At 49.5% G+C, this 20,365-nt stretch overlaps 1 protein-coding gene across 1 annotated transcript in view; it reads right to left on the bottom strand.

The window, feature by feature from the left end:
* The window catches only part of LOC127568823 (cysteine-rich protein 2-like), a 44,314-nt gene that overhangs the window by 19,464 nt on the left and 4,485 nt on the right, over window positions 1–20,365 (bottom strand). Inside the window, exon 2 of the mRNA XM_052013023.1 lies at window positions 1,994–2,088. Within this exon, the coding sequence (XP_051868983.1) occupies window positions 1,994–2,088 (95 nt within the window). The remainder of the gene's footprint in view (window positions 1–1,993; window positions 2,089–20,365) is intronic.

The following is a 20,365-nucleotide window of genomic DNA, read 5'->3' as shown; positions in this document are numbered from 1 at the left end:
TTGTTAGTCACACGTACATCGAAACACAGAGTGAAATACATCTTTTGCGTAGAGTGTTCTGGGGGCAGCCAGCAAGTGTCGCCACGCTTCCAGCGCCAACACAGCACGCCCACAACTTTCTAACCTGTACGTCTTTGGAATGTGGGAGGAAACCCACGCAGACACGGGGAGAACGTATAAACCTCTTACAAACAGTGGCCGGAATTGAACCCGGGTCTCTGGTGCTGTAAAGCATTATGCTAACTGCTACACTACCATGCCAGCAATCCTTTGAAGCATGGGTAAAAGTGCTGGAGGTGAATGGTGGACATGTACGTGGGGAGGGGCTGTGATCCAGATGGCACTCTGGAAGGGTGGGAGAGCAGAGAGAGGGAACAGGGTCACAGGAAAAGACTGGAGGTGATAAAACAGAGAGGACAGTGGATATGGCTGGTGTGAACCCCTGCAGGAGACGGGTGGGGTGGTCACTGCATTAACCACCCCTGTCCCAGTGCTGGCTGGATCACTCTGTCACTTGGATGAGATCCATGCTCCACAATCCAGTCCCCAGAACCGGCTCCCTCCTCCCAAAGCCAGGAGCGACCCTGAAAGACTGATGTTCAGGAAGCACCAGGGATCAGCAGGCTCCAGCTGCACACACGGCTCCTTAACAGACAGGACCTCGAGTACAGAGCAAGGAAAGCAGAGCTTACCCAGCTCGTGTTCAGACACCATCGTTACACTAGGCTTGTGCTCTCTCCAGAGCGGAGAGGGAGAAGCTGCAGGTACAGCTCCGCACTCTGCACACATCACACACACTCCGTGCCAGACTCTGTCCATCACTACTCAGGGTGGCAGAGCAACCAAAACCAAAGGAAGATGCTGAGCGCACTCAGAAAATGGTTCCCTGTGAAGACCCGCTGATGGAAGGGGGCAGTGTCCTGTTGCAAGAGATGCCTAACGTGGACACGTCATCTGACACCAAGGTCCCAACAGGAAGGGACAGGGCAGCACTATGGCGCAGCAGGCAGAACCCCTGCCTCACAGGCCCAGTGACCCGAGTTTGATTCTGACCTTTGGTGCTGTCTCTGTGGAGTTTGCACGTTCTCCGTGACTACTGGGTTTCCCCCGGGTGCTCCAGTTTCCCCCCCACATATCAAAGACGTGCGGGTTGATGGGGTAATTGGCTGCTCTAAGTTTCCCCGTGTGTGGGTGAGTGGTGGACACGAGGGGAATGTGAGCAGGACTGGTGTAGGATATGTGCAAATGGGGGTTTGATGGTTGGCATGGCGTCAGTGGGCTGAAAGGCCCGTTTCTGTGCTAACGGCACCACGACTATGACTGTTCATACAGTATGGAAGTTCTCCTTGGGACCACGGAAGTCACCAGACGAAACGCCAATCTTTCTTCTTTCCCAACATTCAGAGAGGTGGGTGGTGCCAGGCTTGGGAACCAGCTGCTGCCCACCCGAGTCCACAGCTGGCTGGGCTTGGGAACCAGACTAACCTCCAGAGGCAGGCTGGGTGGCAGCCGTATTTACCACACGGACGTGTCCACAGTCCGCCTGTCATAGAGAAGCAGTGGGCAGGATGTGCTGGCCTTGCCGTGCAGCGGTTAATGCTGCTGCCTCACAGCACCGGAGATCCGGGCTCAATCCTGACCTCCAGTGCTGTCTGTGTGGAGTTTGCATGTTCTCCCTGTGACCGAGTGCTCTGGCTCCCCCCCGCCACCCACATCCCAACGATGTGCAGTTCGGTAAGTTAACCGACTGCTGAAAATTGTCGTGTGGAGGTAAGTGGTAGAATCTGGGGGGAACCGGGGGTAGGAGTTGGTAAGACGAGACAGAAATGTGGGGAAATGGGACTGCTGTGAGAGCCAGCATACTTAACGGGCTGAATGGCCTCACGTGATGGGAGGACATGGGTTGCATGTGCCTGGGGGTACAGTTGAGGGCAGGCACTCCTTTCTCCAGGCCTGTTGCTCCCTCGGGCATTGCTGTGGAGGGGTTACTCACCGAAGCGTGACTGCCCGGTGACAGGATCTTGTTGCAGCGCTCACATTTCAGGCAGAACTTGTGCCAGTCCCTGCCCAGCGACGTCACCTTCTCAGCTGCAAGAGGAGCATCAGTCAGTCAGAGGCCTTTCTTACTTCAAAAATAACTACACAGAAAGTACAATAGAATTCAGCACCCCTCCAGGCAGGGCCCTGGGGAGTGTTGTAGAACAGAGGCGTGCAGATACATTATTGCCTGAAAGTGGTCACACAGGTAGACAGAGTGGTGAAAGAGGCGTTTGGCACATTTGCTTTCTTCGGTCAGGGCACTGAGTACAAGAGTTGGGACGTCACGTTACAGCTGCACAAATTGTGGTGAGCCGTTTGCTGCTCTGGTCACCCAATTATAGGAAGGATGTCATTAAGCTGGAAAGGGTGCAGAAAAGGATGTTACTGGGACTGGAGGGCTTGAGTTACAGGGAGAGGCTGGATAGGGCTGGGACTGTTTTCCCTGGAGCAAAGGAGGCCAAGAGGTGGTGACCTTATAGAGGTTTATAAAATCATGAGGACAGCCCATAAGGTGGATGGTCACAGTCTTTTTCCCAGGGTAGAGGACACAGGTTTAAGGTGAGAGGGGAAAGGTTTAAGAGGGAGCTGAGGGGGAGGTTTTTTTTCCCCCCCACACGGAGGGTGGTGGGTATGTGGACTGAGCTGCCAGAGGAAGTGGTAGAGGCAGGTACAATTACAGTGTTTAAAAGGCATTTGGACAGGTACATGGATAGGAAAGGTTTAGAGGGATGTGGGCCAAATGCGGTCAAATGGGACCAGCTCAGATAGACACCTTGGTCAGCATGAACAAGTTGGGCTGAAAGGCCTGTTTCTGTGCTGTATGTCTATGACTCTACATTCATTGTGTCAGCAATACATACTCTGGCAATGCACGAATGCTGCTCGTGCTCCCTCTTTAAACAATACAGCCATCAGGTGTTCGAGAGGCTGTTAGACAGGACCCAGCCTCTCGGTGCCCAGTGGCAGCAGGACTGTGGTCCTTCCCTGCAAAGCCTTTGCAGAGGCTGCACAGTACACCCCTCGCAGTCCTGCACCCTGGAGTGTGCCAGTCAGCAACATTCCCTTATGAAACATCTCCTAACACTGGAAGACCAACAGGTTTCAGGTTTCAAAGTGTGTGTTCCAGCTAGCTGACAATCTGCCAGCAGCCACTGATGTTCGTCTCTGCAGCTGATGTTTGTCTCTGCAGCTGATGTTTGTCTCTGCATGCATCCCTGGGAAGAGCCCGTAGATTAGAGCTAGGCAGCTGCTCAGAGTGAACCCCATCTCGGCCTTTAGCATCCTAGTCAGAGGCTGCCCTGCATATTGATGGATTCTTCACAACTACCTACGGACACAGTCCTCAGTCCACTCCCACTTCCAAAGCACATTGAAGCCAACTATTCCCATTTTAAAACCTCAATGTTTCTTCCTCTTAAAACACCCCCTGCCTTTAAGCACACTCTGGTCTCCAACAGGAACAGTGAAGGCAGAACCGCTCTCCCTGGCCAGCTCTTAGACTTCGACCCAGCAGGCTGGCCCAGATGTTGCCTGCCCCGGTGCCAGAGAAGTCTGGGCTTTCCGCTGATGGCCTGGATTTGGTGCTTGGCAATGTTTCAACTAGCTGTGTAAATTAGCTCAGGCATAGCAAGATCCCACTATGGCATATGATCAGAGACATTTACACTGGCAAAAGCCTCCTCCTGCAGGATAGGAGGCCTTTCAGCCCATCCTGTCTACGCCAGCCCCAAAAGCTTTTCTGCTGATCCTATTTCCCAATCCTCAGTCCCTAGCTCTGCAGTCTTCAAGTGCCCATCGAGACACTTCCCATTTATCCTGTCCATGCTTTCTCCATTTCCCCCAACTTATTTCAACCTCTCCTCCGTCTCCCTCTCTTGCTGTGTTCGGGATGTCCAAGACCCAACCACGTGAGGGACAGAACAACAACTGCACATCAGGCAACCCCCCTCCAGCCCAGCTGGGGTAAGGGGGGGGGGGGGAGGCCCTTTCTCCACCACCTACCAAGGGAGGACCACAGCCCCGAAGTCCTACACTAACTGCTGTGAGTTGGGGCTTTTGCAAAGTTCTCGGAGTTTGCCTATTTAGTTGGTTACAAGCACCTCTGTCTTTGATAAATGGTTGATGTCCTTTAAAATGTGATAGTTTGGGGCAGAGGGAGAGGCAGAGGGTGAGAACGAGAGGGAGTGTAGGGGGGTGCTTCTCTCAGCGAGTTCCTGCCAGGTAACCCAGCCAGCCCACTGACCCCAGGGCACCCTAGGGCTACTGCCAGCTGTAAGCCCGGGCCCTCTCCCCACCACCGCTGCCTGACCTACTGGGTATGCTGGCACCACCTGCCTTTGTTCACAATTTCCAACACCCACCACGTCAGATAACTATTTGTATTTTTTCTTTTAAACGGGACGTTTTGTAAACTCAGAAATTACCCACAATTTTTTTTTAAAAAAGATCAGGCATTTGAAGTTCTAGTCACCTTGTTAGCACAGGCAACATGGCCACCAAAGAGCACAGCAAGATCCCAATACCACATGGGATCAGAGACATTTACGATGCAGGAGGAAGCCTTTCGGCAGCCAAAGAACATTCCCGCCAATCCCATTTCCCAGTTCTCAGTCCCTAACCCTACAGCTTAAGGCCGCCCCTCGAGGGCTCAAGACACTTCTTGAATGTTGTGAGGGCTTTTGCCTTTCAGACTATAGGTTCCAGACCACTTCCCACCACCCCCCAACTGTCCCACTCAGTGGGTAAAACTATTCCTCAATTCCCCTCTGAACTTCCACCAGTTATTTTAAAACTGCCCCTAGTTAACGACCAAGGAGGAATCCCTCCTTCCCATTTATCCTGTCCATGCTTTCTCATCATTTCCACCACCTTAATTCAACCTCTCCCATCTCCCTCGCTCCAGGCAAGATGACTCTAGTGTGGACAGCATCTCCTCACAACCCAGCACTCTCTGTACATCTCCCCTACACCCACTACAGTCCTGTCACATTCCCCCTAAACTGAAGGCAATCGTCTGCTCCAGAACCAATCTCACTCACTGATGCTTACATACACTCACACTCAGTGCCAAACTCCATGACATTGTTGACTCCTTCACTGAATCAGTCAAGGCCTATCCTTAAACATCTGCAAGGCAAAGGCCCCACTGCACAACACCGACCCCACTTGCCTGCATTAGGTCCATATCCTCGTGATTAAAAATATCACAAATACCATCAGTACTCAACACGGTCTGAGTACTGCGTACAGTCCCTGTCACCACATCACAGGGAAGCTGCGATTATACCGGAGAGGGTGCAGAGGAGCTGTGCGAGGATGCTGCCAGCATTGGGAAATTGTCGCCATGAGGAGAGATTGGACAGGCTGGGTGGGGGCGGCAGGGGTGTTCTTCAGAACAGAGGAGGCTGAAGGGAGGATGAGGGACCTCGGCAGAGTAAATAGGAAAGGTCAGTAACCAGCGGACTGAGATTTGAACTAACTAGTAGAGGGATTGGGGGGGGGGGGGGGGGGGGGGAGATATCTCTCTCCCACCCCCAAGAGGGTGGGTGGAGTTAAGTCGGGCTGTTTGACATCAACTAATTAATTCTAGAACTAGTAGTAAACTCTCCTCATCGAAGTCCTTTTGGGGGAATGTAGGTGACCGTGTACACAAACAAGGGTAGGGAAACCAGTGGAGTCAGCAGAGGCAACCAGAGAACACACTCTGCGAGAGGGAGCATCCTACCACTCCCTGCTTCGGTCCAAATCCGGCACAACCACCCCAACTTACAAACAAAAGTTCCCCAAACCAGAGCCCCTGAATCTGGCAGCCATGCTATCTGAATCCAAGGTGGATACAGAAGTGCTTTGGAGACGAGGTGGATCAGGCGGTATACTGTGAGTGACAACGGGAAGTTTGAGGGGCTGACCAACCTCCTCGGCCTGCTACTCTGAGGGTGCTAGGAGATGCCAGGGCGGCAAGGTGGAACCTTACTGTGCTCACAATGACTGTGTCTTTCCTGCAACACCACACAGTCCATCTACCAGTAATGTCTGTGGGTGTCACACCGTGTGTGACGCAGAGGCAGTGTCTCCTTCAGACGTCTGCAGGAATGTGGATGCCAGGCAGACTGGAGGGACCAGTCTGCAGTGTGACCATACGTGACTACGGCTGTGGGTCCCACCCCCGACCCACCTGGACACCTTGGAGTATAAAGTGCAGGGGAAGACTGAAGTGTCCTATGTGGAACAGGCAGGGAAGAGGGAAGAGGGGACCAGAATACATCCTGAAATTCCAGCCCGGCTGTTCACAGCAGGGAGGAGGGTGCACTCAGTGCATAGAGAGTGGTGGGACTCCCTGACCCAGAACATCAACAAAGCTGGGGGGGGGGGGGGGCAGGGGCACCTTCCTAGGCCCAGACCCCATAGATTTACTAGGTGGGTCGTGAGGGGTAGGGAAGGGGGTCAGGAACGTGTATCGGGGTCAGGGTCCACAAGTACAAAAGGAGTTGGGGCCCACCTCTGATGAGACATTCCCCTGAATTTCTTTCTCCAAAGCAGAGATATGTGGGGAGGAGGCTGGGGGAGCTAGGATACAGTAGGAACCACACCTGGCAGTCCCAGCCTTTTGCACTAACCTTTATTTAGAAACTAAACCTCACAGAAGGATGTAGTCACTCATCGCCAACAATAGCAGCAGGCAAGCAGAGGGAATGGCAGTGTAAACGCTGAGAAATAATGGAAGGAAATGGCTGGGGAAATCCGGAGCTCACTGCCCCAGACTCCATTGTTCCTGGGCCAACACCCAGGAGGAATGACATCCTCTCGTCAGGGTGCAGAGAGGAGGAGAGACACTGCACTGTTACAACAGGGGTCCCCTCGGATTCTTCCACCAGTTACTTCAAATCTCAACCCCTGCGTCCCGAGACTTTGCTAAGAGAAACATGCCCTTCTTGTTCACTGTCTCTGCCCTTCATCACTTCAGCTCAATCAGATCTTCCCTGTTCTAATAGACTCCCCTCTCCTCCCCACATTCCCCCCCACCAGCCTATTCAATCTCTCCTCATTGCTACAATTTTCCAGTTCTGACCACATTCTCTTAAGTCTGCCCTGTACCCTCTGCAGTGCAATCACATCTTCCCTGTAATGTGGTGAGCAGGACTCTACACAGGACTCCAGCTGTAGCCGGACATGTATTGTGTACAGTTCTAGTATAACCTCGCTGCTCTTGTATTCAATGCCTCGGCTAATAAAGGAAAGAATCTCACTGCTCTTATATAAACTTTTGATCTCCCAATCTACCTTGCCATGGTCCTTGCTCTTCATTTGTCTGCCTGCACTGCACTTTCTCTGCAACTGTAACACTACTTTATGCATTGTTTTTATTACCTTAATGTACTTTTCTACGGAATGATCTGTCTGGATGGCAAGCAAACAAAAAGCTTTTCACTGTGACAATAATAAACCAATTACGAATTACCTTGTAGCACATCTCCACACGTTGTTCCTCACACTTCTCCAGATTAAATTCCACTTGCCATTTTCAGCCTGCCTGACCTGACCACCTACATCTTCCTGCAGTCAACAAAGCTTTCCTCCCCACTGTCAGCTACACCGGAATTACCATATGTTCTGTGAACATCGTCATCATTCCCTCTGCATTTTGGTCTAAATCATTAATATTCACCATAAAAACCACAGGACCAGGTACCAGGCCCCATGAAAACCCAGTGGTCACAAAACCCTTTGCTTCCCGCCATTGAGCCAGTTTTGGATCCAGTCTGCCACTCTCCCTCGGATCCCATACCCTTTCACTTCTTTGATCTGTCTGACACACAGGGCCTTGATAAAAATCTTGTTAAAATCCACACAGACTGCAGTAAACACTGCCTCACTGAATTCTCTGAGAAGGTAACAAGGAGGGTCAATCACGTCAGTCAGACACAACCTTCCCTGAACAAATCCGTGCTGATTGTTGCTGATTAACCTGTACCTTTCTCAGGTTAATACTGTCCCTTAGAACAGAGTCTAATAATTGACCCAACACAGGTGTGTACTTACATTCCTTCCTCCCTTTTTGAACAACTGTACAATGGCAGCAGTCCTCCAATCCTCTGGCACCACTGCTGTAGCCAGTGCCTCCAAAGTTTCCTCCTTGCTTCACTTAACACTCTGGGATACATTTCATCTGGGCCTGGCAATTTATCCATTTTCAAACGTACAAAACCCCTTAATACGTTCACTTTTACCATGTTTGGTCATCCAATACTTCCTACTGAACTGCAACATTAGCATGGCCCCACTCTCCAGTGACGACAGCCACAAAGTGTGCATTAAGAGCCTTACCTCTTAGGTAAGGGTGACATTTCAGGACCCCAGTAGGCCCTACCCTTTCCCAAGTATTCCTCTTGCTCTTGATGTGCTTAAAAAACACATTTGGATTTCCTTTGAATTTACTTGCCAGTAATTTTTGAACATACTGTGGACCTTTAAAAAATCAGCAGAGCTGAAGTAATGACATTGTACATAAACCACAGCCATCCCTTTCAACTCTCAATAAATGGATAATGTGGCCTTCTGTTCACCAGGTGCACAGAACAACTGGCCTGTAGCAGCTGCCAGACTTCTCCAGACAATGAGCCTGCGACTAACCCCAAATCCCTCGATTCCCTTAACGTCCAAAACACTCAGGAGGAAAGGAGAGAAAGGGTTAGACGGGGGGGGGGGGGGGAGTGAGGGGTAGTGATGGAGCATAGTCAGGGGCAGAGCAGGCTGTTTCTGCACTGCAAATCCGTTCTGCCAGCCGCTGGTGGAGCTGGACACAGCAGGAGATGGCTCCAAGCTCAAACACGCTGCCCGTTGCAGCTGCCACCAACCCCCAAGACCACACATAGCCTGCTCCAAGCTGCAGATGCCCCAAATCTTCGGACCTCCACACACCTCACCACCCAAAGCTCATGGGCACACCTGCAAGGGAACCCAATCCCCCTGGTGCTGGGCATCCTGCGCCAGTCAGTCCACTGACAGAGGAGTCGAAGAAATCCCAGGCTCCGTCAATCAGGCCAGCTCAGAGCCGGACACACTGTCCTCTGACACAAAAATAGTTCAACCCAAGGCCGCAGGTGACTGGTGTGTGAAAATGCTGACAGAGCAGATCATCGGAAGGGTACACACCGTCAGCTCCAGCAACCTCCTCTACAACCTCTACCACTGTCCTCAACATATGAGAGTCTGGTCATCGCAGGACAAGGATGTGACTGCAGTGGAGGGGGTGCGGAGCAGATTCACCAGGATGTTGCCCAGGATGGAGCGTTTCAGTTATCAGAGACTGGAGAGGCTGGGTCTGTTTTCTTAGAGTGGAGGAAACCAAAGGGGGACCTGACAGAGGTGTACAAAATTATGAGGGGCACATAGATTTTGGGTAAGGGGCAAGAGGTTTGGAAGGGATCCGAGGAAGAATGGTCCCACCCAGAGGAAGGTTGAGATCTGGAATAAACTGCCCCAGTGGCAGAGACTCTCACAACATTTAAGAAGCCTATCATGTGGAACCTTGTTCGTTTGACAAGGTTCCACATGGTAGGCTTCTTCAGAAGGTCAGAGGGCATGGGATCCAGGGAGGCTTGGCCGTGTGGATTCAGAACTGGCGTGCCTGTAGAAAGCAGAGGGTTGTGGTGGATGGAGTGCATTCATATTGGAGGGCTGTGACTAGCGGTGTCCCCCAAGGATCGGTTCTGGGACCTCTACTTTTTGTGATATTTATTAATGACTTGGATGAGCGGGTAGAAGGGTGGGTTAGCAAGTTTGCAGATGACACAAAGGTCGGTGGTGTTGTGGATAGTGTGGAGGACTGTCGAAGACTGCAGAAGGACATTGATAGGATGCAGAGCTGGGCTGAGAAGTGGCAGATGAAGTTCAATCCAGAGATGTGTGAGGTGGTACACTTTGGAAGGACAAACTCCAAGGCGGAGTACAAGGTTAATGGCAGGATTCTGGGGAGTGTGGAGGGATCTGGGGGTTCATATCCACAGATCACTGAAAGTTGCCTCACAGGTGGATAAGGTAGTTAAGAAAGCTCATGGGATGTTAGCTTTCATAAGTCGCGGGATCGAGTTTAAGAGCCGCGAGGTAATGATGCAGCTCTACAAAACTCTGGTTAGACCACACTTGAAGTACTGTCCAGTTCCGGCCACCTCATTATAGAAAGGATGTGGAAGCGTTGGAAAGGGTGCAGAGGAGATTTACCAGGATGCTGTCTGGTTTGGAGAGTATGCATTATGAGGAGAGACTAAAGGGAGAGAAGGAGGATGAGAGGAGACATGATAGAGGTATACAAAATATTAAGAGGAATAGAGTAGACAGGCAGTGCCTCTTTCCCAGGGCACCAACGCTCAATACAAGAGGGCATGGCTTTAAAGTAATGGGTGGGAAGTTCAAGGGAGATATCAGAGGGAGGTTTTTCACCCAGAGAGTGGTAGGTGCATGGAATGCGCTGTCTGGGGTAGTGGTGGAGGCAGGTACGTTGGTCAAGTTCAAGGGATTGTTAGATAAGCATATGGAGGAATTTAAAATAGAGGGATACGTGGGAGGAAGGGGTTAGATAGTCTTAGGCGTGGTTTAAAGGTCAGCACAACATGGTGGGCCAAAGGGTCTGTATTGTGCTGTATTGTTCTATGGTTCTAAGTACTTAGATGGGAAAGAGGAAGAACAAGTTAGTTTCAAGTTGCAGAGAAGGTGGGGGAGTGATGGGTAGAACAAAGGGAATGTCTGTGATAGGAAAAGACGAAATGGGTTAACATGGCTGCAGGATGAAAGTCATGATCAGATTGGGCTTTGTGTTAGGTGTTGCTAACAGCGGGACTGAGGGACATTTCAGCGCCAGATATCTTGATAATCCCCTTCCCTCACCTACCAACAATACTACCAGCCTCCCCCCACCCCCCCCCGTCCTCTCCTCACCCACCCACCAACTGCCCCTGCTCGTCCATCAACCATCTCCCCGCCTATTTTACTGTCTGCTCCACAGCAAAAGCTTGGTTCACGTCTCCCATTTCTGTCCATCTCCTCTCCCACCCAAACACACAATCCTTGACCTCCAGTCTCTTCCTCTCCACCAACCCAAACCCACCCCACTCTCTGTCTCTCACACCTCTACCTCTAGCCCCTGCTTCTGTCTCAACCCATCTTCCCAGCTGTCTCTACTCTCCCACAACTCCGCCCTTGCCCTATAGATCAATGATTCCCCCGGCTCCCTTCCCAGCCCCTCTCTGGCACAGGGAAAGGCAAGCATGAAGCCGATTCCATTGGTTTAACAAAGTCTGAACCGGGTTGGGTCTGGGACATTAGACACAGTGACCTGCTCCTGAAATCCAGTGAGGAGGAGGCAGGCTCCACTGGAAGCCTGTCAGCATGGTGTGAAATGTTCTCGCTGGCAGTGCTCTCACATTATCAGGCACATTTCTCATCTGTGCCAGCTGTTAACAGCACCCACCCACAGAACGGAGCACCACAACAATGTCACTTTGACAGAGCTGTCTTCAGATTGGGGTGGGAACCCTCCCTCGGCACCCGGTATCCCTGTTTCATTATTTACTCTGGTTTTCCTCAGCGCCAGGGTGGAGCAGACTCCCAGCAGCAGCATACTGTTTCAATCTTCTTGTAATCCCATCGCTTCTCTCACACAAAGTATTCTTTAATCAGCAATCTGTCTTGACACAGTTAGGAGCCAGGCTCTGGTGCTTTTTGTTCCAAGTCTTACTCCCTAATCCCAACTGCTGGAGTCAAATGAAGGTCCAGGAATTTCAGTGCGGAGGCAGAGCCCGAGCCCGAAGCACAGGCTCTCGTGGAACTCATCCTGCCTTAATCAGCGGTGACCTTACATGGCACAGCAGGCTTGAGGGGCTGTGCATCCTACTCCTCCCATTAATTTGTACAGAGTTAGACTTTAAGATCAGCATTAGAGAAGCAGCCAGCTCTTCCTTGGCTCCACCCACCTTTCGCCTTAGTCCTTTTATAGACACTATAATCGTGCACATAACAGATCTGACAGCCCAGAACTAGTCATCCATGAGGGCGGAGGACCATCAGCAGCACAGTCTGTAACCTCACAGCCCCGCCAATCCCTCACTCCACCATTACACAGGCCACAGCCCTGGTTCAATGAGGAGGGCAGAAGGGCAATGCTGGGAACAGCACCAAGGCTACCTGGTAAAGCTGTAATGGAGGATAACATGTGCGCTAAAGAGCGAAATCAGTGGACAGTGCCAAGTGATCCCATGCTACAAATCAAAGTTCTGCAGTTCCACCACCGAACAGCTAAACAGAGGTTCCTAGAACGTCTCCATCCTCAGTGATGGCAGGGCCCAAGACACGAGTGTCAGAGAGATAACTTGGCAACTACATTCAGACAGAAGAGCCAAGTGGAAGGTCCATGTTGACTTCCCTGAGATCCCCACTGTCACAGGAGCTGGTCTAACTCACTTCCCAAAAAAGGCCGGGAGCACTGGATACAGCAAAGTGTGGGCAACGTCCCAGCTGTGGTACCGAGGACCAACACTCCAGAACCAGCTGCACTTCTACCCGTGCTGTTCCAGCACAATAACACTGGTGTCTACCCAACAATGTGGAAAGTTGGTCACAAAAAGCAGGACAAGTCCAGTCTGGCAATTACTGCCCAATCAGCCCACTCTCTAGCATCAAAGTGATGGAGGATATTGTTGACAATGCCATCAACCGGCATTTACTCACCAATAACCTGCCCATCACTGCTAAGTCTGGGCTTCACCGGGGCCACTTAGCTCCAGACCTCATCACAGCCTTCCTGAATTCTGGAGGTGAGGCACAGGCTGATAAGTAGGAAGGTAACATCCATGCTAAAATGTGCCAAGCAATGACCACCTCTAACAAGGCAGTCTAACATCCATCCTCATCATTCCATGGCACTGGAATCACCAAGTCATGGAAAGGCTCTTCAGCCCACCAAGTCTGTGCTGACCATCAACCACCAATTTATACCAATCCTATTTTAGTCCCCCTAGATTACCATCAATTCCCCCCAGACTCTACCCCTCACCCACATACTAGGGGCAATTTACACCAGCCAATTAACTAAACAACCCGCATGGGGAGGAAACCAGAGCACCCGGGGGAAACCCACACAGTCACAGGGAAAACATGCAAATGCCACACAAACAGCACCTGAGGTTAGAATTGAATCCAGTTCATTAGAGCTGTGGGGCTGTGACTCTATCAGCTGCACCATCCTCCTCCACTAATATCCCAGGGATTGCTGCTGACCAGAAACTCAATTGGAGCAGCCATATAAACACTGTTGCTACCAAAGTATCAAGGTCAGGGACTGGGTCTCCTGCAGTGAGTGACTCACCTCCTGACACCCCAAGGCTTTTCCACCATCTACAAGGCACAAGTCAGGAGTGTGATGGAACACTTCCCACTTGCCTGGATGAGTGCAGTTCTAGTGACTCTCAAGGAACTCGACACCAGCAAGGACAAAGAAGTCACTTGACTGGCTCCCTACCCTCCACCCTGAACATTCATTCCCTCCACCCCAGTGTAGTGTGGCTATTGTGTGAATCATCAGGCTATTCTGACAGCACCTCCCAAACACCCAGCCTATACCAATAAATAGAACAAGAGCAGGATGGGAACACCATCACCTCCCCCAAATCACACATCATCTTGACTTGGAAATACATCACCAATTGTTCAACGTTACTGGGTCTGTCCTAGAACTCCCTCCCCATAGCATTGTGGGAGCACGTTCACCAGAAGGACCACAGTGGTTGAAGGCAGCAGCTCACCTCCACCTTCCCAGGGACATTTCAGGATGGTCTTGTCAATAACACCAGATCCCAAGAAATTGATTAATGGATGTGGTCCCAGAAAAACTACAAATCCCAAGGTGTCATTGTCTGTCCTGTTCCTCATCTTCCACATGGGTGGGCAAGTATTCTAAGGTGTGCTCCTTCTGGTCTTAAATCCTTGTTACACAGTGCAGGCCATTCTTTGACTAATTATGAATTTCTTTAAAAATAAAGACAGAAAAATAGAGAAACCCAGCAGTGTTTGACCCCAAAAGAAGGAGCAAGCCTGAAGCCTTCTAGTATAGCATTCAAGAGATCATAGCCTAATCAACTGGTCAAGCACTAACACAGGAAAATAACTAGGAAGCCATCTGATCTTGACTGAAATTTGTCAGAAATCTATTGAACCATAGCGTCATGTTGTATTTTGGGATTAAGGAGGGAATCTCCAAGAAACATAGTGAACTCTGGCAGTGAATGCAGATTCCAATGCTTCACCTGCCAACTCCATCGTCCATTGTCAGTGTGTGATGTTACAATTCCCAATGTGAAAGGTGGTCCATTTAAACCAGCCTGCTCACCCCAAACACACTGCCCATCTCCACCGCCAAGACAAGGTCACTCTGTTGCTGTTTGACAACCAGGTCCTTCCCAATTCAAGCCAAGCATTTGGTTCTTTATAAAGGCACCTCTCCAAACCAGTGCACGCTGTGGGAGGATGCACAGCAGCTGAGAGGGATATGGACAGGCCAAAGGAATGAGCAAGGGCATGGCAGGTGGAATTTGACATGGAAAAGTGACAGGTCATCCACTTATCTGAATAAAATAGAAGAATAGTTTTTTCTAAAATAGCAGGAGTGAAAGGTGTTGGTATTTGAAGGACCTAGGTGTATGCAAATCACTACAAGTTAACATGCAGGTACAGAAAGCAATTAAGAAAGCAAATATAATTGCCTTTATTGCAAAGGACATTTGAATGCAAGAGTAAATATGTTTTGCTGGCCCTGGTTAGACTGCATCTGGAATGCTGTTTATAGATCTGACCTCCCTGCATGAGGAAGGATATACCTGTGATAGAGTGAGTGCAATGAAGGTTCACCACATTGATTTCTGGGATGATGGATTTGTCATACGAGGAGAGTTTAAGCAGACTGAGCTTGTACTCTTTAGAAGGAGATGGTCTCATTGAAATGTTCAAAAGTCTTACCAGTCTTGGCAGGGTATGTGTAGGGACAATGTTTCCCCTGGCTGGGGTGTCTATAACCAGGGGTCACAGTCTTAAAAATAAGGGGTTGACCATTCAGGACAGATGAGAAGAAATTCCTTTACCCAGGAGGGTGGTGAATATTCTACCTCAGGGGTTTGCGGACATTCAGTCACAGAGTACATTCACGGCAGAGATTGGTCAGTTTTCAGACATTAAGGGAATCAAGCACACAGAAAGGCAAGAGATCAGCCATCTTACTGAATGATAGAGCACACAAAAGGGGCTGAATGGCCTGTACCTGCTCCCATTGTGGGCTGCCCCCAGAACATTCTATGCAAAGATGCATTTCACTGTGTGTTTCAATGTAAATGTGACTAATAAAGATCTTATCTTATCATTTCTAAAGCTCTCAGTGTCCACACACACATATATACCCAGCCTTGTTAACTGGAATCACAAGCCCCCCTGCCAACCTCAGAGCTACATTGCAACCTCGGTCTCCGATGGGGACCTGCAATGCTGGTTGTTAAATGCAGAGGGTCAGGGGCTCAAACTCATTGCCCACTCCAAACTGCACTTAGCTTCAGTGCTGGACTGCATCACCACCACTGTGCAGCAGCCCAGCGGTGGGCGAGCCCACAAGTCTGGCTGCTGGTCTGGAATGGTGGCTCTAGGCAGGTGACATTACACACTGCCTAATGTTCACTACAACTGATTTGGGTTGTTTTCTCTGGAGCATCAGAGGCTGAGGTGCGACCTAATAGAAGTTTATTAAATTATGAGATGCATAGACAAAGTAGACAGACCCTTTTTCCCCAGGGCAGAAATGTCACATACTAAGGACATAGTTTTAAAGTGAGAGGGGGTATGTTTAAAGCAGATGTGGGGGCATTGTTTTTTATTTTAAATACAGAGTGGTAGGTACTTGGAACACACTACCAGGGGTAGTGGCGGAAGCAGAAATGACAGTGGTTTTCAATACGTAGGGAATAGAGGGATATGGATCATGTGCAGGCAGAAGGGATTAGTTTAATTTGGCACTGTGTTTGGCACAGACATCATGGGCCAAAGGGCCTGTTCCTGTGCATATCATGTCCACCTCTGACACAGCCCTGAAACAGACTGTTGCTCTCTCCACAGATGCTGTCCAACTTGCTGAGTGTCTCCCACATACTCTGCTCTTATTTCAGATTTCTAGCAGCTAGATTTTGCTTTACAGCCCGATGTGTTGAGGATTTTTTCCACTGTTTTTAATTACTTAACCACAGATTTCAGGTTCACGTACAGTAAGAAACAGTACCATCTCCAGGTAGTAATCCAAAGGCATAGCAGAGATGATGAGTGAAGCCTCACAGTTAATGGCTTCATCGGATTCCCGTGCTATAAACCTGGTTTCCTGTATGGACAGACTGCCTGACTCCCTCTCACATTGGGGTATATACTTGGAGTTGTCCTCTGGACTTTGCTGGCCACTGGGCTAGAAGCAAAGCAGTGATAGTTGGTATGGCCAAGAGCTGCATGTCTCTGGGATACCAAGGTAACATCACACTGCCACACTCATCCCTCCCAATCCTCCAGCACCACGAGCCCTGCACGCAGTCGGCAACAACCGGCCTTTGCTTTGTGCCTCTGACGTAGTAGAAGGTAGCAGCAGAGCAGGTGGTTTTCCCCACAGGGAACTCCTGACCCCTGAGATGAGAAATGAGATCTTGGCAAGGATCTGAGGTGGGTGTTGAGGAGACCCTGTAGGGGAAAGAGACAGTGGGGATCTGAGGGGGAAATCCCTCCTCACCTCCCCCTCCCCCCCCCCACCCCACCGCCGCGCGCGCGTGCACACGCACACACACATAGAATGGTTGGAGTCTGGAACGTACTGTCTGAAGAGGTGGTGTGGGCAGAGATTCTGACAACATTCAAGAAGGACCTAAACAGGTAGTCGGAATTGCCAAGGCTTAGAAGACTACAGAGGTAATGTGGGTAAATGGGATCAGTGTAGAAGGTACAGTGGTCAGCATGGACATGGTAGACTGAAGGGCCTGCTTCTGTTTAGATGACTAAGTAGAGAGAACTCCAGCACTGCTCTGTGCTGGCAGTAGAAAGAGATTATTTGGCACTGTGTGAATATCTGGAAACAAAGGATGTGCAAGCTTGGAATATCTTACTTTCTCTGAAGTTGACTCAATTTTCCTTGCGCTGCCCAGCCACTTACTTCCTCCGGTTGTTCGAGCGTTTGTCTACATAGGGATCTACTCCCACTGGCGTCGTTGATCAGCTGATGGGGTGACCCCTGCCCACTTGAGCAAAGAATGCGTAGTGCCAGGAGAGTCAGACACTCCAGATACAGGAGACCGAGAGTTAAAATCAGTACCAGGTGAAGATTTTAGCCACGAGAGCTGCTTCTGAGACACCTGCACCCTTGATTAAGAATGCAAACCCAAAAGGACATTTGGCCCCTCAATTCTGCTCCATCTTTCAACAAGATCATGGCTGATCTTCCACCTCAAACATCATTCTCCTGCCCTCTCCCTATTGATCCCTTCATATCCAGAAACCTATTGATCTCCGTTCTGAATGAACCCAATGGCTGAGCCTCCACAGCTCTCCAGCGCAAAGAACTCCAAAGATTCACTGTCATCTGGGTGAAGAAATTTCTCCCCAGCTCAGTCCCAAATATTTGCTCAGTCACTGCGGCCCCACAGTCTGGGAGAACGTCCTCCTGCATCCAACTTGTTGAGCACTGCAAGGGCTTTGTAATCTTCAGTGAGAACCAAACTCTATAGAACACAGGTCCAGTCTACTCACCCTCTCCGCATGTGGCAAACCACCCATCCCTGGAACCAGGCTACTGAATCGTTATTGCACTCCCTTTATACATCAAATATCTTCTTCTAGATAAGGAGATGAAAACTGCACACAATACTCAGTGCTGACACACTAATGCCCTGTATATTTGTAGTAAAACATCTTTACACCTGCATTCAAATCCTCGTTATACCATTGCCTCCTTAATTGCTTGCTGCATCTGCACACCATCTTTATTGACTTGTGTTCAAAGGAAACCCAAGGTCTCTTTGCATATTACCCAACCTCACATGGTTTAAAAAAAGATATTTTTCTACTATGGATAACTTTACATTTTTCCACAATATTCCATCAGCCCTGTTCTTGCCCACCACAGACCTGTGGTGGTCTCACTGAATGGCAGGGCAGGCTCGAGGGGCTGAATGGCCTACTCCTACCCCTAAATTCCTTGAATACTGACCACACTCAGTCTGAAGTGCAAGAGCCAAAACGTTAGCCTAACCTTTACATTCAGATCCAGATGGATCTGCAGCAGCCTCCAGCCCTGCACTAAAACAGCACACAGAAAATGAAATGTAACCCACAGAAGGAAGGGAGGAAAATTCATCTCCAGCAGCTGCCTGTCACAGGAAGGAGCCACGGCAGTGCCGAGCTGGTTCAGCAGTATTTATAAGCGCCTGACACCCCAGCAACGAGACACAAGGAAGGTCATCCCTCTTCCTGCACAATGCCGTCTTGTGTATTCCTTCCCATTAGAAATTGAGATGGAAGCAGAGATTCCCAGTGGAAAAATGAAAAGCATGCCAGCTCCAGTCACGAGGAGACCATATGACAGGTGGGTGATAAAAGCCCCCTTGTCCTCTTCTCTGCCAATCCAGCAGCCTGCCCCTCAGACACTCCCCCACCCCCCCCCGCCCCACCCTCCAAACCTCAGCATCTATTCCATGGTTAGCTTAACCACAATCCTCATACTTGTGTGTGTGTGTGTGTGTGTGTGTGTGTGTGTGTGTGTGTGTGTGTGTGTGTGTGTGTGTGTGTGTGGGGGAGCAAGGAGAATTCTGGCAACTTAATTCATAAAATAAACTAATTGTCACAGTGAATAAAGCACAGATGAATAGTAACACTTCTCACCTTCCACTGTTTTGTAACTTTCCTCTGAACCAGGGGTTCTGTTTAAAATAGGGTGCTTATTGCAAAACACTTCGGAGAGCACCAAGTTTGTTTATAGCTCATCGGTGTAGTATGTTAACCCTGAGAGCCAGACAAATACCAACATCAGCCACACAAAGCTGTAAACAACCCTGCCCGCTCACATATCTCACTAGGTTATTAATTTGATATTCTGTCAACATGACAATTCAGCGCAGATCGTCAGTCCAGCTCAGTTGTCAACGACATTCCATTTAGCTTCCTGCTTTATGTAGATATTATAAAAATAGCGATGACACGATTAACTAAAAATTCAGTTTCCAATGGTATTTATAATCCACTTGACCTGGCATAATCTGTTTCCTACATTACAACAGCGTCTGCACCAGGAATACATCATTGTCTGTAAAGCCCCCAAGACCTCCTGGGTCAAAAGACTCAGTAAAATTACAAATTCTCTCTTCCTCTGGTCTGTTACAGCAGGAGCCACTGTCCTCGCACTGCACCGTGGTGTAAGGGGAGACGCATCTCGGGGCTTGGATGAAGGAAGAGCTGCCGAAACCAGCTCGTGCTTCACAACTCCAAACAACACTGCTGTTTCTTGGCATAACTCAACTTTGACACTCCCCAGCTGAAATAAAGGAGCTTAAGAACAAGCCAGGCTCAGATCTATAGGTTATACACCTGTAACATTATCCTGGTTTTCCTCTCTCACAGATGCTGCCTGATCAGAGCATTTCCAGCATTCTATTATTTCAGATTTCCAGCAACTGCTGTCTGCATCTCAGTCCCATTACGTTGCTGCTGCTGGTTACATTTCCCTCTAACTGCCCTCATTCATCTCCTCTTCTTACACTCAAGACAGGTGTGTTATGATCAACTCTATGGCACCCAAAACCATCGCGTCATCTTGACAGCCTTTCTTTCCACCCTAATCACAGACATTCTCTCTACCCCTCCCTCTTTGCAACTTAAAACATGCTCATTGCCTCACTTTTCCAGTTCTAAAGAGGAGTTTAGCCCTAATCCCAATGCCTGGGCCTGACACTAACTGTTCTGTTCCTCCCTCCACAGATGCTGTCTGACCCGCTGAATATTTTCCAATTTTGAGATGTACAGATTTTAATTGTTTACTGTAACCAGATATTCCCACAGATGCTTCAGTAAAATCCATGTCCAACTCTCCTTCAATCTCTCAAACTTTCTACTGATTTAATGAGAAAGAAAGATTTGCTTTCACAAAGCAAATCATTGGACTTCCAGATGTTCCGTTGAAATTGCAGATGAAGTACTTTCAAAGTACAACCCTTGCTTTAATGTAGGAAAGACCAATTCATTTAGTGCAAACTCCCATGGGCAGCAGCAAAGT

The sequence above is a fragment of the Pristis pectinata genome, chromosome 1, assembly GCF_009764475.1.
Source record: "Pristis pectinata isolate sPriPec2 chromosome 1, sPriPec2.1.pri, whole genome shotgun sequence".
NCBI classification, from domain to species: Eukaryota; Metazoa; Chordata; class Chondrichthyes; order Rhinopristiformes; family Pristidae; genus Pristis; species Pristis pectinata.
The sequence above is the reverse complement of the archived record's forward strand: the minus strand, read 5'-3'. Positions and strand labels throughout refer to the sequence as shown.